Raw genomic sequence first — 20,145 nt, 5'->3', positions numbered from 1 at the left:
TAATGGCAGCCACTGCTTCCCCAGGGATGGGTACAGCATTCTGACACAACAGTGAAACCTTCCCTGATACCTCTCCCAGGACTGACAAGAGTGATTCTCCCTTGCACAGTGAGGAGACCCCAAAAGCCAGAGAGGACGTGGCTAACCCCCAGTCCATAGTGGCTGTAGGTGCTACACCAGAGGGATCTGGGGTAAAAGATGAGTGGTCTGAGGTACAACAAATGGCCACAGCAGAGTCACCCACCTGAGGCTGAGACAAATTACTAACCTGCTGCAAGGCTGTTTAACTTTTTGTTTTTGTGGCTGGAAGAAAGACCAGCTGTGGGACTGATAATCTAAATGGTCCCTCTATTGTGGGGAAAACAAACAAAAATGACAGTAAAACTATCAGTGCACATAAGTTATTATTTTGGGGGGGACTGACAGAAAACACACAGTAAAAAGCACTTTCAAACACTATGACAGCCCTACAATATTAAAATAAAAGTTAGATAACACTACTTTTAAGCTGACAGAAACAAAGAGAGCTCTGTTTAAAAGTACATTACAGTCTCGAGACAATCCATTAACATAACATTTCAACTTCCCTGAAGAGGAAAGTAATAAAACAACAATAAAAAATGAGAAGAAGTAGTCACCCCCGCAAAGGGAACTTATCTGCCCCGCTAAGGAAAGCACAAGCTGATCCTCAAAACCCTCAGAGGAGTGTAATGTTTGTTGGCAGTAAAGCTCTGAAGGGTTTGTGCCCAAACTTGTCTTTTAATCAGCTCAGCTTGAGCTGCTTGTCAGTTTGGATGAGTGGAAATATGTTCTGAAGGTTTGGAACCACTAGGATCTCTCATTTTGTCCTGTTCATTAATTAACTTCTCCATGACCTTCTATACATCAGTTTACTACTCTATACCAATGATACTGTTCTCCCTTCATCACAACAATGTGCATCATTACTACAAATATCACTCACTCTGACCTCTCCATGACCTTCTATACATCAGTTTATTACTATATACTAATGATACTGTTCTCCCTTCATCACAACAATGTGCCTCATTACTACAAATATCACTCACTCTGACTTCTCCATGACCTTCTACACACCAGTTTATTACTATATACTAATGATACGGTTCTCCCTTCATCACAACAATGTGCCTCATTACTACAAATATCACTCACTCTGACCTTTCCATGACCTTCTACACACCAGTTTATTACTACATACTAATGATACTGTTCTCCCTTCATCACAACAATGTGCCTCATTACTACAAATATCACTCGCTCTGACCTCTCCATGACCTTCTACACACCAGTTTATTACTATATACTAATGATACTGTTCTCCCTTCATCACAACAATGTGCCTCATTACTACAAATATCACTCGCTCTGACCTCTCCATGACCTTCTACACACCAGTTTATTACTACATACTAATGATACTGTTCTCCCTTCATCACAACAATGTGCCTCATTACTAGAAATATCACTCACTCTGACTTCTCCATGACCTTCTATACATCAAGTTTATTACTATATACTAATGATACTGTTCTCCCTTCATCACAACAATGTGCCTCATTACTACAAATATCACTCACTCTGACCTCTCCATGACCTTCTATACATCAGTTTATTACTATATACTAATGATACTGTTCTCCCTTCATCACAACAATGTGCCTCATTACTAGAAATATCACTCACTCTGACCTCTCCATGACCTTCTATACATCAGTTTATTACTATATACTAATGATACTGTTCTCCCTTCATCACAACAATGTGCCTCATTACTAGAAATATCACTCACTCTGACTTCTCCATGACCTTCTACACACCAGTTTATTACTACATACTAATGATACTGTTCTCCCTTCATCACAACAATGTGCCTCATTACTAGAAATATCACTCACTCTGACCTCCCAATGACCTTCTACACACCAGTTTATTACTACATACTAATGATACTGTTCTCCCTTCATCACAACAATGTGCCTCATTACTAGAAATATCACTCACTCTGACTTCTCCTTGACCTTCTACACACCAGTTTATTACTATATACTAATGACACTGTTCTCCCTTCATCACAACAATGTGCCTCATTACTAGAAATATCACTCACTCTGACCTCTCCATGACCTTCTATACATCAGTTTATTACTATATACTAATGATACTGTTCTCCCTTCATCACAACAATGTGCATCATTACTACAAATATCACTCACTCTGACTTCTCCATGACCTTCTACACACCAGTTTATTACTATATACTAATGATATTGTTCTCCCTTCATCACAACAATGTGCCTCATTACTAGAAATATCACTCACTGACTTCTCCTCACAGCACAACTGGTTGTCAGAAAATTAATTAGAAATGAATGTAAAAAAAATCCAACATTATGTTGGCTTGTAGATCCCGATGGATTTCTACTTCCTGCTGTAATGGAATAACAATACCTTGGCGTTCTGATTGGTCAGTTCTTAACCTTTCAATCTCAAATCAAACCTCAAACTCAGAAAGTATTGTCACATCTTAAAATTGCACATATATCCACCAATCTATCATATGTTCTTCACAGACTGGAAAACAACATCCCAAATTATACCTTTAGTTCAGCACACAGTGCCCGCCTCCATTTCACAGAGGAGTGATAAAAAGTGTTCTTAGATTTACAAACCTCTACCAACTGAATAATCATTATTGTATTACAACACACAAAGCAAACTGCCTCCCTTTTAAAGACAGAATTACATTCCTACAAAACATGTTAATTTTAAAGTTTTGACACAAATCCTACTGCCCACCTCTGAGCAACGCGCTAAAATCCATCACTCTGATCACTCCCTTACAAATCAGAATGCTATACCACTCCACAGACATCTGTTTCAGTTGGCTACAGGTGAAAGCAAATTCCATAAATCTGCGTCACCCACCTGGTGGTTTTTACTATACTTTTGTAAGTAGATTAAAGATTAACACTACTTCCTTGTCTGGTGCAACATCATGTCCTTGTGTGGCCCTGGAACCATTTACCTACATATACCATGTGCTCACAGTTCTGTACCATCATTTTCATGTTTAGATCCAAGATCACCATCCTTACCTATGGATACCATGTGATCAAAGTTCTGTGCCATCACCTCCTGGTACAGCAATTTGTCCCGTTTGGTTAACATCTTCCATTCTTCCATCGAGAATTCCACAGCAACATCTTCAAAAGTTTCTGGAATCTGAGATAAAAAAAGTGTAAAATTTGTTCTGCAAATATAGACACTTCAAATCAAGCATTGATAACATCTGATACTTAAATGACATTCATCTACGGCCATTTTTAGTAGTGACAAATCTATTCTCCAGTATTTATGTTCTTACTTCTACCTTTATTACATTTGCTAAATGGGAATGTTGAAAAGGAACAACCTACTTCAGCGGGATTCCACATGCAAAATCTCTAAAACAACACTAGACAATATAGCGTTTTTAGAAACTGTCACTATTATGGTGCATCAAAACAGCAATACACAGGTATAACCACAGTTATATGTGTTTACTAGATACAAAGTATCATTATGTAAATACAGCACACACAGGTATAACCATATTTATATGTGTTTACTAGATACAAAGTATCATTATGTAAATAACACAGCACACACAGGTATAACCATATTTATATGTGTTTACTAGATACAGAGTATCATTATGTAAATAACAAAGCATACAGAGGTATAACCATATTTATATGTGTTTACTAGATACAAAGTATCATTATGTAAATAACACAGCACACACAGGTATAACCATATTTATATGTGTTTACTAGATACAGAGTATCATTATGTAAATAAAGCATACACAGGTATAACCATATTTATATGTGTTTACTAGATACAAAGTATCATTATGTAAATAACACAGCACACACAGGTATAACCATATTTATATGTGTTTACTAGATACAGAGTATCATTATGTAAATAACAAAGCATACACAGGTATAACCATATTTATATGTGTTTACTAGATACAGAGTATCATTATGTAAATAACACAGCACACACAGGTATAACCATATTTATATGTGTTTACTAGATACAGAGTATCATTATGTAAATAACACAGCACACACACATATAACCACATTATATGTGTTTACTAGATACAAAGTATCATTATGTAAATAACACAGCACACACAGGTATAACCATATTTATATGTGTTTACTAGATACAAAGTATCATTATGTAAATAACACAGCACACACAGGTATAACCACATTATATGTGTTTACTAGATACAAAGTATCATTATGTAAATAACACAGCACAAACAGGTATAACCACATTATATGTGTTTACTAGATACAAAGTATCATTATGTAAATAACACAGCACACACAGGTATAACCATATTTATATGTGTTTACTAGATACAGAGTATCATTATGTAAATAACACAGCACACACACGTATAACCACATTATATGTGTTTACTAGATACAAAGTATCATTATGTAAATAACACAGCACACACAGGTATAACCATATTTATATGTGTTTACTAGATACAAAGTATCATTATGTAAATAACACAGCACACACAGGTATAACCACATTATATGTGTTTACTAGATACAAAGTATCATTATGTAAATAACACAGCACACACAGGTATAACCACATTATATGTGTTTACTAGATACAAAGTATCATTATGTAAATAACACAGCACACACAGGTATAACCACATTATATGTGTTTACTAGATACAAAGTATCATTATGTAAATAACACAGCACACACAGGTATAACCATAGTTATATGTGTTTACTAGATACAGAGTATCATTATGTAAATAACAAAGCATACACAGGTATAATCATATTTATATGTGTTTACTAGATACAGAGTATCATTATGTAAATAACAAAGCATACACAGGTATAACCATATTTATATGTGTTTACTAGATACAGAGTATCATTATGTAAATAACACAGCACACACAGGTATAACCATATTTATATGTGTTTACTAGATACAGAGTATCATTATGTAAATAACACAGCACACACACGTATAACCACATTATATGTGTTTACTAGATACAAAGTATCATTATGTAAATAACACAGCGCACACAGGTATAACCATATTTATATGTGTTTACTAGATACAAAGTATCATTATGTAAATAACACAGCACACACAGGTATAACCATATTTATATGTGTTTACTAGATACAAAGTATCATTATGTAAATAACACAGCACACACAGGTATAACCATATTTATATGTGTTTACTAGATACAAAGTATCATTATGTAAATAACACAGCACACACAGGTATAACCACATTATATGTGTTTACTAGATACAAAGTATCATTATGTAAATAACACAGCACACACAGGTATAACCATATTTATATGTGTTTACTAGATACAAAGTATCATTATGTAAATAACACAGCACACACAGGTATAACCACATTATATGTGTTTACTAGATACAAAGTATCATTATGTAAATAACACAGCACACACAGGTATAACCATATTTATATGTGTTTACTAGATACAAAGTATCATTATGTAAATAACAGCACACACAGGTATAACCATATTTATATGTGTTTACTAGATACAAAGTATCATTATGTAAATAACACAGTACACACAGGTATAACCACATTATATGTGTTTACTAGATACAGAGTATCATTATGTAAATAACACAGCACACACACGTATAACCACATTATATGTGTTTACTAGATACGAAGTATCATTATGTAAATAACACAGCACACACAGGTATAACCATACTTATATGTGTTTACTAGATACAAAGTATCATTATGTAAATAACACAGCACACACAGGTATAACCATATTTATATGTGTTTACTAGATACAAAGTATCATTATGTAAATTAACACAGGTATAACCATATTTATATGTGTTTACTAGATACAAAGTATCATTATGTAAATAACACAGTGCACACAGGTATAACCATATTTATATGTGTTTACTAGATACAAAGTATCATTATGTAAATAACAGCACACACAGGTATAACCATATTTATATGTGTTTACTAGATACAAAGTATCATTATGTAAATAACACAGTACACACAGGTATAACCACATTATATGTGTTTACTAGATACAGAGTATCATTATGTAAATAACAGCACACACACGTATAACCACATTATATGTGTTTACTAGATACAAAGTATCATTATGTAAATAACACAGCACACACAGGTATAACCACATTTATATGTGTTTACTAGATACAAAGTATCATTATGTAAATAACACAGCACACACAGGTATAACCACATTATATGTGTTTACTAGATACAAAGTATCATTATGTAAATAACACAGCACACACAGGTATAACCATATTTATATGTGTTTACTAGATTACAGCACTGAATCACTTGGATCTTTTTCAGAAGCTGCCTGGGAAAGCCGTCTGGTTAAGAGATTTGATTAGAGTCCCACAGCAGGAAACGATATCAAACATAGGGCTACAGGAAGCAGCTCATTACTGAGTCATATACCCCCAATTCTCTCCAATAATTACAAGACGAGGCAAATTTGTCATGCAGTAAATGTAATCTTGTATTAACATAATAAAGACATAAGTGAATCCAGTCAGGGGGATTCAGTTAACAAAATCACTATGAAAATCATTCGATGAACCAGGTCAACAGAATGAATTTAATTTGCATATTTGTTTATTCAATTAGTTAACCGAGGTGCTGGGCTCATCTGTATATCATTTTCAGCCACAACCCTGCCAAATCTGTTAAGTTACAAATTCTTATAATGAATTACATTTGTCAGATGATGTACAATGCAATGCTAGACTACATTAGAAAACATAAGCAAGCACATACAAGTACATGAAAGCACAGCAGTTGGTCATTTTAAAAGAGAAGTTAAAAGAGCTTCAAATTGTTACACTCAATCCAAAATTGGTACAATTAGTGGAACATAAGGATGTTGGTAAAATGTATAAAAGTGCGCACATATGATAATACTGCTAAATGCAAGTTTACAGCCAGTGTTGAAACATCATCACTCATACCTCTCAACCTCTAAGAGCAATAAATCTGGACAAAGCTCCAAAAATAAGGATACATTTTAAATATTGCTCTTACAAACTTAGAAAATTGAACAGGTTTTGCATTAGCATGAATTTTCTGAAGGGTCAAATGTCTGTCATTATTTTTGGACATCCTCCCTCAATAATTTGCCAGTGATGTGGCAGAAAACCACAATTTTATGAGAAACAGACAAAAAATATGAGGCATAAATCTGCATACTCTGCAAAAATCTGTACAGTTGAGAGGTGGGAGACGTTTAATGACACTTGTATTCATCAGGGAGATGTTTAATGACACTTGTATTCATCAGGGAGATGTTTTCATCAGGGAGACATTTAATGACACTTGTATTCATCAGGGAGACGTTTAATGACACTTGTATTCATCAGGGAGACGTTTAATGACACTTGTATTCATCAGGGAGACGTTTAATGAGCTCTTCTGCTTTGAAGGTACTTAATTGTTGAAATTTCCTGATAATCTGATCAGAGTTCCATGTTACTAGTGCAAGCTTTGAGAAGGATTTCACCTATAATCTTGGAAAATTGTGTCTTTGCACATCTGCAAAAGAGACACAATTATTTTCAAAGGGAATTTTCTGAGCTGTAGGTACTTGCTAGAAGTGGACAAGAAGCAGCTAAGCTTGTAAGGGTCCTAGGATCGTTAGCCTAGTGACAACCTATGAACCTATGACAGAAGGAGGAGTCTAATAATTTGAAAGTGACACAAGGCCCTAGGATCGTTAGCCTAGTGACCACCTATGACAGTAGGAGCATTCTATTAATTTGAAAGTGATACAAGTTGCAGAACAAACCTTGGCAGTTATTGGCAATCAAATGGATTTTTGTACTGGACAACAATTACATCCTCAAGGGCTACCTAAGTTTACGAATATGCATATCCTACTAATTGTTAATGTTTTTGTACTAAATAACAGCGATATTCTCTAGCTCATTCACACTTATATGGAGTAGGATGTCACATGTCTACATATCCTACCAATTGTTAATGTTTTTGTACTAAATAACAGCGATATTCTCTAGTTCATTCACACTTATACGGTGTAGGATGTCACATGTCTACATATCCTACTAATTGTACTAAATAACAGTGATATTCTAGAGCTCATTCACACTTATACGGTGTAGGATGTCACATGTCTACATATCCTACTAATTGTTAATGTTTTTGTACTAAATAACCAGCGATATTCTCTACCTCATTCACACTTATATGGTGTAGGATGTCACATGTCTACATATCCTACTAATTGTTACTGTTTTTGTACTAAATAACAGCGATGTTCTCTAGCTCATTCACACGTATACGGTGTAGGATGTCACATGTCTACATATCCTACTAATTGTTACTGTTTTTGTACTAAATAACCAGCGATATTCTCTAGCTCATTCACACTTATATACGGTGTAGGATGTCACATGTCTATATATCCTACTAATTGTTAATGTTTTTGTACTAAATAACAGCGATATTCTCTAGCTCATTCACACTTATACGGTGTAGGATGTCACATGTCTACATATCCTACTAATTATTAATGTTTTTGTACTAAATAACAGCGATATTCTCTAGCTCATTCACACTTATACGGTGTAGGATGTCACATGTCTACATATCCTACTAATTATTAATGTTTTTGTACTAAATAACAGCGATATTCTCTAGCTCATTCACACTTATACGGTGTAGGATGTCACATGTCTACATATCCTACCAATTGTTAATGTTATTGTACTAAATAACAGCGATATTCCCTAGCTCATTCACACTTATACGGTGTAGGATGTCACATGTCTACATATCCTACTAATTGTTAATGTTTTTGTACTAAATAACAGCGATATTCTTTAGCTCATTCACACTTATATGGTGTAGGATGTCACATGTCTACATACCCTACTAATTGTTAATGTTTTTGTACTAAACAGCGATATTCTCGAGCTCATTCACATTTATACGGTGTAGGATGTCACATGTCTACATATCCTACTAATTGTTAATGTTTTTGTACTAAATAACAGCGATATTCTCGAGCTCATTCATACTTATACGGTGTAGGATGTCACATGGCTACATATCCTACTAATTGTTAATGTTTTTGTACTACATAACAGCGATATTCTCTAGCTCATTCACACTTATACGGTGTAGGATGTCACATGGCTAGCAGTCAACACACATCCTTGCATTCCAGAGCATTTTCTAAAAAAATAGCAACTTAAAAAGCACATAAAATAAAGAAATGTAACTACTTTATGAACAATAAAATCTATTAAAACTATAAAAATACAATGCTATTAGCAATAAGTATTATTTTTATTGATAATAATCATTGTATGCAAAGTCTTTTCATAAATACTATAAAATACTGAAATTTGCAAAAACCCAGAATTATATGTTTTGCAAGACATTCAAAGTGTCATATCTTATGTTACTTCCTAAACATATATTACAACACTTTTGTTAACCAGGAATACGCTTTCATTTGATAGCAAGAAATTCCTCTCAGAGTGCATATTTATTGAGATTTTTCCAGAAATGTGAAAACATATGATTAATAGCAAAAATTAGCAATTTAATAACAGTGAATATATCTCAAGATGTGCAAATTACAGTACAAATATCAAATACAGTTTTCTTCAACTGCATCAAAGGTTTTACCTGATGGAATGCAATAAAACTTGGGAGTGAAAATAACGGTAAACAGCATTCGATTTTGGGCATTATCATTTGCAATGCCGGGGCTTTCCTAGATTCAATCTAGAAGATATAGTTGTACGCATTTATTTGGTAGCATTAAGCTGTTTCTGGGATTATTTGTACATGTGTTGGAAAATATTAGTTGCTGATCAAAAGGCACTGTTCTCTTTACGATCTTCTCCCTTTTTTCCATTTTTACATGCAGCTGGGTCCAAATCAGAGAGTAAACGCTCATTTCAAGGTATCTTTGTGTGTAACGTTTTGGCACAGTAAATCATGGGGTAGAGTAATGCTTAATGAAGGGTTTGGTTTTTACTTTGGTGAGTGCCAAACAGCACAGTTTTTTTTCCATTTGCTCACTAGTCACATTTCAATCAATCAGGTCCAAACAGCACTGACGTCACACAGACACAAGCAAAGACGATGCACAACAATGGTGTTTATTACTCTCCTTTTCCCACCTTAAAGAAACACTAATTATATGCCAGTCCTCACATACTTTCCCTGTTGGTATAGTTAAGCATTCTGTCATTACTGTATTCTTCTTACAGCCCATAAGGTAACAGACCTTGTCTAATGGTCTAGAACTGTTCCATGGTTATCTTAGCCATATTACCTCTGTCTCTCTCCATCTCACTCTCTCTCTCTTAAGCACACGCAGACAGACACACACACAGACACACAACCAAGACAGACACACACAGAGACACACACAGAGACACACACAGAGACACACACAGAGACACACACAGAGACACACAGAGACACACAGAGACACACAGAGACACACAGACAGACACACAGACAGACACACACAGACACACAACCAAGACAGACACACACACACACACACACACACAGACACACACACAGACACACAACCAAGACAGACACACACACAGACAGACAGACACACACAGAGACACACACAGAGACACACACAGACACACACACAGACACACACACAGACACACACACAGACACACACACAGACAGACACACAGACAGACACACAGACAGACAAACAGACAGACACACAGAGACACACACACACAGAGACACACACACACAGAGACACACACACAGACACAGACACACACACAGACACAGACACACACACAGACACAGACACACACACAGACACAGACACACACACAGACACAGACACACAGACAGACACACAGACACTATAATATTTGTACCATTATATATTCTACTCCTATCTCTCTCAGCCATATGAACAACAAAGCATGCAACACTTTCATATTCATTCAGTTAAGGGACAGCTGATTTCTGACAATTTTACAAGAGGTAGTATGCCTGAAAAATGTTCTGGGATATATAATACCCAGAAACTGCGTTTAACTGATTTATTCAAGAAATGGTGCACAAAACAGGCAATACTTTCACAGTAATTTGGTAAACCATTTTCCAAAAGACACAGTGAAGTTTCTAGAGGGAACACGTTTGAATTGAGGTATCAGGCTCAGCATTTCCTATTTTCTATATATTACTCGTCATTTTTCTACTGGCAGTGCTACTATTATTAAAGATAATAAAAGGTACTGGAATATATTAAGAGGGTTCAAGAAAAATGATGTCACTCCTGCCCAATTTTATTTATAAAGCAAGTATGAACATTTAAAGTTTACTGGAACAACACTCCAGCTAACATGAGGATTGGCTTGATCAAAATGGAACCTGTTGGCAGTACAAATTTATTTATGATACTGAAGATATCATGCTAATAGAGTGATAACTCAAAACAACAAAACATGTACAAAACCCACTACTAAAACTACTTTACTCACTTTAGTTAAATGCTTCCATCCTATGTCTGAGAATTTCATCAGAACTAAAACTGAACAACAAACACTGCCCTTCTGTTACACAAAGTAAAAAATCTTCAAAAGACTATCAACCACTCATAAAACATCTGTCAAGGTCACAGAACATTTATATACATCAAAAAATGTCAACAGACATTACAATTGCAATCAAAAACAACAAATATTGAATAAAAATATTACCACAGTAAATAAACCTATCCATTAATTCAAAAACAAAAAAATCTAAATAAATTCTTAATATAATATGTTTTTGTATGTTACAAAAAGAAATCTTCACTAATGTTTAAAAATGACCAGCAAATGGTATAGTGTATTAAAACAGGCAGTAATATTATTGGTAAGTCTATCTGCCTACAAAACGTCTGACAAACACCAACACTTGAAATATAAAACATGCGTTTTACCCAAAAGTTGTAAAGAATAAATGTGAATTAAAAGAATAATAAGTAAAAAATGAATTCCCTTATAAATCAACAATTCAGAAAAAAAGACCATTGCATGAGTTTAAGAAGCATAGAACTTGGTTTATAAACATTAAAAATATTTACAAAACATATTGCTAAAACTGTATTGTTAAAAGTGTTGTATTAAAAATATTGTACTAAAAATATGATGTTAAGAAAAACTCTCAATTTCACCGAATGTAATTTTACAAAACTCTGAAGAAAGAGAGGGTGTCATTCAATCCCAATTGAATTGTGCTGTTTTGTCTCAGTTGACATAGTAATTCCTTACAAGTCTCCCGTGTACTACCCCAAATGTAATTTTACAAAACTCTGAAGAAAGAGAGGGTGTCATTCAGTCCCAATTGAATTGTGCTGTTTTGTCTCAGTTGACATAGTAATTCCTTAAATTCAGTGCAAGTCTCCCGTGTACTACCCCTGACGTCCCTCATCTCTTTTTTAAAGATCACAAATTTAAAATTTGCTTTCACACCAAACAATTGTGAGTGCGTATATAATGCATAGTTAGAATTTGCTTTCACAATATCATATAAGTGCTCATAGGCACTTTAACACAGTGGTCATTCAGTCTTGCCTAATAATAACTGGCATTCTTGCAAACTGCAATATAAACCACTCTACAAGAACCACAGCATGCTGGGATACTTAGCTTCAAAAGCCATCCACTATACAATACTGGGAGTGCATCACCTTCCCTAATATATTGGCACTGGTTATACATTCCACACTTCTGAGTACCAAGTTTCATAGATGAATTATTATTATTACCGATATTAATGTTTTCAAATTTGTTTTTCAGGTTTTTAGCACCTTTGTAAAGGAATGTTGGATTATTCCCTACACACATTATTATATTCAAATCAGTCTTAAAAATAACCCAGTTCTTTTCTGAAATATTCTTTATCAAAGTTGAAGTGTTACAATACTGAATTACCATTGTTTGTATAAAATGTGCTTCTATCCCACTACCGGTGGATACCACAGTTATTTATAGGGTTATTCATGACTGTAAATCTAAAATATAGGGCCAGCGCCAAAATGAAGTTGCCAAATAAGTACTTATTAAATACACATATTCAAGATACTAAAGGTGTAAACCACCCCTAGTAATGCACAAAACTGCTACAAGAATAGCAAACCGTTTTCGGCTATACTAGCCTTCTTCAGTGCACAAACACAATAATAAAAAAGAAGTAACAACAAGGCAGCAGTATTTAAAGCATTTTAATTAGAAACCAATCAAGTCATCATTTGCTTAATAGATTCATATTAAAGGCATTTTAAAGATGTTCATTCAAACCAGGGCTAAAAAGCCCACCCAGTTTAATTATCCATTTTCTTTCTTTACAGTTTAATACTGAGTGCCAACCACTTTTCAGGGACCTATCCCCCTTAATTTTGTCAATAACCGTAAAATAAAAAGAGGCAGAGGAGTGCTTTAGTGTATGTTCGTATAGTCCACTTGTAAGTTTGCGATTCCTTATATCACTCATGTGTTCCAAAATCCTAATCCGTAATGGTCTGGATGTCTGACCCACATAAAAAGCTGAGCATGGACAGGTGGCAAGGTAAATAACCCAATCTGAGCCACAACTGGCCAGAAACCTTATATCAAATACCCTATTTGTGTTGGGGCTGGTAAATTGTTTAATTTAAAAAACTGTAGAACAGTGTGTGCAATGGCCACATGGATATGTACCAAATAATTTTCCCCAGATAGGGTTTGTTGAAGGAGTCCTGCTGAGGCATGTGTATAATGTTTATAGTGGCTCAAACGTGAGCCCAAAGTTCTACCATGGCGGAAGGAGAAAAAACATCTTCATCTTTGCCCAACCTTTGACAAAATATCGAAGCGGCTTTTGAGCAAATTCTTTCCCTGGGAAAGAATTCGCTTGGCTGCTTCATTACTTTGCCATTTTCGGCACTGTAGTGTGGTCTTGGAGTTGGTATATTTAAGTAGGGGTGGTGAGGGGGGCACAGCCCCCCCACATAATGTAATGTTTAAAGTGTCTTCTTTTTTTTTTTTGTTGGAACAGCGATTTTTTCCCTTGGAAAAAAAAATCGCTGTTCTGACAGTTCGACATTGTAAGGTTTCGCTTACACAGGGTCAATTAATCACCATTCGCTTTTTTAAGTGTTCAGTGATCTAATATAGACCTCCATGGCAATATTGCCCAATTTATACACCCTGTTGCGAAATCTGTTAGCCAAGTCCATCTTACATTTATGGAAGGTGTAGCTCTCTTTTTCAAACATTTAATCATAGGTTTATAGATTAGTACTAGGCTAACTGCCCTTGTAGGCCATTTTAAGCCTAGCCAATTAACTCATCTATTATCAAACCCTGTACTTTGTGTCTGTAAGGTAAACACCTTAACCATAAAATCAACTTTCCAACCATCCTAGATATCCTAACCAGCTGTCTCTTGACTAAATTGTACTTCGGCCTAATCTTGTAGTGCAAGTAGGAGTATGAAAAAGTCTGCTTCCTACAAATATGCGATGAGAAACTCTCCATGTTTAAATTGAGTAATGACTAAAGAATTCACCTCAACCTTGGTGTGAGGCTGTGTAAAATTCAAAGCCAACATGGTGCCATTTATGTAGCCAATAAAACTCTTGGCCCGAATCTTTACGTAACATACAAATATAATCAAGGAATCTAAAATAACTTTTCCAACTTGACACAAAGTCAGAGCTAAATACATGGTCACATTCCCATTTCCACATAACAATGTTAGACACACTGAAGCACAGGTTACATCCATTGCTACACCCTTTATTCGTTTGAAAAACTCACCTTCAAAAAATAAAAAATATATTTCTCAAAAGGAAATCCATCAAGTGCACAATAAAGTCTAAGCCTAAACTGACTTGAGAAAAATCAAAGGAAACCAAAGCCCCTCTAAACATGCACTGCCCTTCCTCAAAAAGTATAGTAGAAAGCAAATTCACAATATAAACAGTTAAAATTAAATGCATCAACAGCAATCCTGAAAGGGTTTCAAACACTGATCAAGAAAATCTAAATGTATTACTGCTTAATGCTGGGAGTCTAAACAAAAAACTCCACTCCTTAGAAGCTCTCTTTACCCTAGAGAATGCTAAAGTCTGTGTGGTCACTGAGATATGGTTTAAAGCCGCAGAGAGCACACCAGCAGTGCAAGGTTATAATGCCAGGTTATAATGCCTTCCACACATTTAGGTCAGCTACTTCACAGGCAGGGACTAAATGTGTAGGTATTTCTATTTACATCAAAAATAAATATACTTCAAGGCTGGTCAAACAGGACAATCCACTTGAGCTGCTCCATGTTCAAATCACCATAGCCAAAATCCAATACCACTTCCTCGCAAGCTACAGATCTCCCTCTATGACCCAGGAAACTCATACCATGTATTTAAACTTATTAGAAACACTAACCATCCAACCCAATACCATATTCATGGGTGACTTTGTAACTACCCCATTATTACCAAATGTACATGCACAGAGATTCCTGGATTTTGTAAACACAAACTCCCTAGACCAGATAGTCCATACACCAACCAGGGGTGCAACCATACTAGACCAGGTCCTCACTAATATGGGAGAGTGTTGCACAACCCCTACTATAATGCCTTCCCTGTTAAGGTCAGATCACAAATGGTCTCCTTTGGAGTAAAAATAAAACCTGTACCCCCAGCTAAACCTGAGGACCTGGCAAAACTTCAAGACCCCATAAATCCTGAGAACGCTGCTGCCTATGAAGAACTGTTCATAGAAACCCTGTACAAGCATGTTAATACCTGCAAAGAGGCAACTGTACCCACCAGGAAGAAGTACAGAACTAACTCAAAAAACAAACCACCCTGGTGGAATCACAAAATCAATCGGCTGTATAACAGAAGGAAGAAAACCATGGCAAAAATTAGGAGGTGCAGCACCCAGCAGGATAAAAGCACTCTCATCAAACTAAACAAACAACTCGGAGGACAAATAAAGTCTATCAAAGCCAAAATCTGAGGCAAGTTTGGATTCCCAGGCCAAGGTCAGCCACAAAGCATTCTTTAGCTATGTCCGCAACCTCAAAGGCAATAAGCAATTGTGTGCAGAGCTCAATGTAAATGGAGCCACCTATACTGAGCCAGAAGATATAGCAAACCTCCTGGCTGATAAATTCAGCTCCAACTTTACTCCTCTCTCCCTCTCAACCTTCCCTCAGGAAATACCATCAAATATAACTTTCTCTACTATTACCATGGAACAGGTCCTTAATGCTCTTTCACTAAGAACAAGAACACTGCATCAATAGGCCCAGACAATATCCCAGGAGACTTTCTAAATAGCACGAAACATGATATATCAGGCCCTCTGGAATTGCTATTTAACTGCAGCCTCCAAACAGGCTTTGTGCCTCATGAATGGAAAACAGCAACAGTCATCCCTCTGCACTAAGATGGGCCATCTACGGACCCATACGTCTCACTAATCTTATATATGTAAAGCCATAGAAAGAATTATCATGGAGATGATCAATAAAGATATAGTAAGCCTCCAGACATTGGACCCAACCCAGTTTGGTTTCGTCAAGGGCGGATTATACCTACTCAACCTGGTTAACTTCTTTGAGAAGGTCACCAAAGCAATGGATGAGGTAAAAATCATTCACACTACTTACCTTGACTTGGCCAAGGCATTTGACACAATACCCCACTCTGGCATTATTGACAAACTCAAGAGGTTAGGTACAAACCTGTGTGTCACCGGGTGGATAGCCAACTGGCTCACAGACAGGACCCAGGAAGTTAGAATTGGGGAGTCCATCTCTACAAAGAGGCCAGTCACAAGTGTAGTGCCAAAGGGATCAGTCTTTGGACAGCTCCTTTTTGGCATTTAGTTCTCAGAGGTCTAGGCCAATGTCAGTGATCCCTGGCTGACAATCTGTAGATGACTGCAAATTAGTAGTTGTCATTGAATCTCACACTGACACAAATGTTCTTCAGGAGGGGCTGACACACACAAACTACTGGTGTCTGAGCCATGGACTAAAAATCCTGAGCATATCTAAACAATCCTATCTTGTTTTGTGATTTACTGCGGAGTTGAATGGTAAGAGAAGTTTTATTTGAAATTATATTGCATTTGTTATCACTGCTTTTTACTGTTTGTAGGTAGGAAGGAACTGCTTCTTACCAAGATTTACTTATTGATTTTTTTGTTTTGTTTTTTTTTTTTTTTATTGTTAGAAAGGGACAGGTTTTAGACAGGCAAGCTCTAGCCACCCCAAGGGACCTAGACAGCTATAAATTTACACAAACTGCAGAGAGGAAATTCCTGAGCATATCTAAACAATCCTGTCTTGGTTTGTAATTTATCTTTATTGTAGTGCTACTGCAAGTGATAGGGAGCAGAAGTTACCATGCGCCTTTACACTTGACGTAAAGGAATTACAACTTTTGTCCGGCTTGTAAAACTTGTATGGTCAGAACAACTTTATTGTACTTTATTATTTAGTTGTATACTGCTGGCGTGATTTTTTTGTCATACAAGTTGAATTAAGTTCTCTCTGAATTTTCTGGTTACTGATTCTTTTGCAATATTTTATTAATTTGAAGCTGAATATAGATTCCTTCAATGAGTATGCAATTAACAATTTGCTAAAGTACAAATATCTTGTACAGTGTAATAAATGCTATGCATATTTACAGGTAACAGCTGATAACACTGGTGACCTATGTTTCTCGTGTCAAAAAGTGGATGATTTGCTTACCATTGTTAGAAGTAAATCTAGACTTGATGGTGATGATTGCACTTGTGCAATTGGCATGGCTTGGAGAACTGTTTTATTCATTAATAACTGGACTGGTGAACTAAATAATATTAGGCATAGAACAAACAGAACACATTTAGGAAATGATGCGTCTATTTTGTGCAAAGAACATTCAACCCCTATGAAACAAGATGATGCCCCTGAGAACTATGCAATTCTGGATGCAAATATTCGGCAATCTGAGGATCCAGTTTGTTTAGAAGGAAACAAACAAAGAAAGAAAGGAAGAAGTTCACAACAAATAACAAGGAAGAAAAATAAACTGATTAATGACTGTAAAGGAAAGAGAATACATAGTAAAAAGGACATTGCTTTGTTATGTAACACATGACACAGGTGACAGGGAATGATGATATTTTTCTATCAGGAAACCTTCAGTCTACAGAAAAAGCCATCATCTTTCCAACCAAGAAGGTAGAAAAAAAAGAGGCAAGGGACATGTGAAAAGGAAGAAATCAAAACTGAACATGGAAGGATTAAAGAACATCACTGTAAGAAAAAGAGAAGACAGACAGATGTTGACTACACGGCTCAAGCTGTGGATGTACAATACCAGGTGGATGAGAATTTAATACACAATGAAAACAGTGGGATTAATGACTAATAGTGATGAAGATCTATCCTTCGTAACACCTGATAGAGCAGATATTACTGTATTAGACGCTGAAGATTCTTCAGAGCTGGCCAGCAAAGTTATTCTTGTAATTGGACATTCAGTTATTAGAGGAACTGAGACATATATTTGCAGAGATGATAATGAACATCGAACAGTGTTATGCTTGCAAGGAGAAAAAATAGAAGATGCGAGACAAGCCTTGGAATGCCTTATTGTAAGGAAGGATGGCTCTGTTTTTATTCATGTTGGTACAAATTATGTCACCCGCAAGGATTCTCGGACTGTTAGCAGGGAACTCACAGCCGTCTTGGATAGTATAACTTGTTCTGGTGTTAGGACGTATTTTTCACTAATCACCTAGAGAAAGGATAGTCAGGTAACTGTGAATGAAAAGATTTTTTGGGTAAACACCTACATGGAAAAATGTCCTGTTTTAAAAAATGGAAATGTGTAGAGCATCCAAGCCTTGTTTTGGGCACACGTGTTCAGACAGGATGGCATGCATTTGTCAAGATCAGGCAGGAGAATTTTTGCAGCAGATAGTCTGCAATATTTGACAAACACTAGGCAGGATTTTCGCCATGTCGAAAATTTAACAGCCCACAGATAGCAACATTTGATGTCTCTGTGATGGTTGTTAATGCTAGGAGTATTAATAAAAAAAGTTTTTTTATTGGAAAATGTTCTACGTTCCCACAAGATTAATGCTGTGACTGTTTGTGAAACATGGTTAAAGAATATGACTGGAAACCAGTTCTGTCAGGGTATAAATGCTTTTACTGTTAACAGACATTCTAACAAAACATCAGGTGGAGGTGTTAATGACGGGGATTAAAGATAGCTACGAGACCAGTGATTACTACATGTTCAGTGATAACACCGACACTATAGACTGTATAACTGTAACAATAAAGACAACTCTAGAACATATAACAAATGTTGGAGTGTACAGACCACCAAAGTCAAGTGCAGACAACATACAGCAATTCATACATTTCTTGCATGAAACACAGGAGGGAATATTATCTGGGGACTTAAATTTACCAGAAACAGACTGGAATAATATTGATTCAACAACGATAGTAAGGAAATTATTCACAGTGTATATTCATGAACAACAAATGCTTCAGATAGTAAAAAAAAAAATCTACCAGGGAAGGAGCACACTATACAGTGTTTGTGTTTCCAAATCAAGTACTGTAACTTCAAATCAAGTTTTACCACCATTGACGTGCAGTGATCATGGGGTTATAAAGGTTAATTTGTTGCTAGACAATTCTGCCAAACTGAAATCTAAGCAAATGCACAGAAGATTAATTACAGACTATATGGAAGTAAAACAGTCACTATGTAAAACTAAATGGAGTGAGGTGTTTAGTGGAAAAACTACAGATGGAATGTGGAAAGTTTTAAAAGAGAAATTGAGTGCAAAAAAAATAAATAAATGTTTAACATCAGGATCTAGGCATACAACATCAGGGGGATATATTTCCATAAGAACAAGATATCTGATTAAGGTGAGAGACAAAAAA

General features: G+C 35.7%; 1 protein-coding gene across 1 annotated transcript in view; it reads right to left on the bottom strand.

Moving 5' to 3' along the window:
• LOC122797897 (putative postmeiotic segregation increased 2-like protein 3) overlaps nt 1-20,145 on the bottom strand; it is a 198,701-nt gene that overhangs the window by 78,786 nt on the left and 99,770 nt on the right. The window contains exon 2 of the mRNA XM_044066416.1: nt 3,071-3,246. Within this exon, the coding sequence (XP_043922351.1) occupies nt 3,071-3,246 (176 nt within the window). The remainder of the gene's footprint in view (nt 1-3,070; nt 3,247-20,145) is intronic.

This window comes from Protopterus annectens, chromosome 3.part1, assembly GCF_019279795.1.
Source record: "Protopterus annectens isolate FY-2018-M chromosome 3.part1, PAN1.0, whole genome shotgun sequence".
NCBI classification, from domain to species: Eukaryota; Metazoa; Chordata; order Ceratodontiformes; family Protopteridae; genus Protopterus; species Protopterus annectens.
This window is presented reverse-complemented; position numbering and strand designations above follow the sequence as displayed.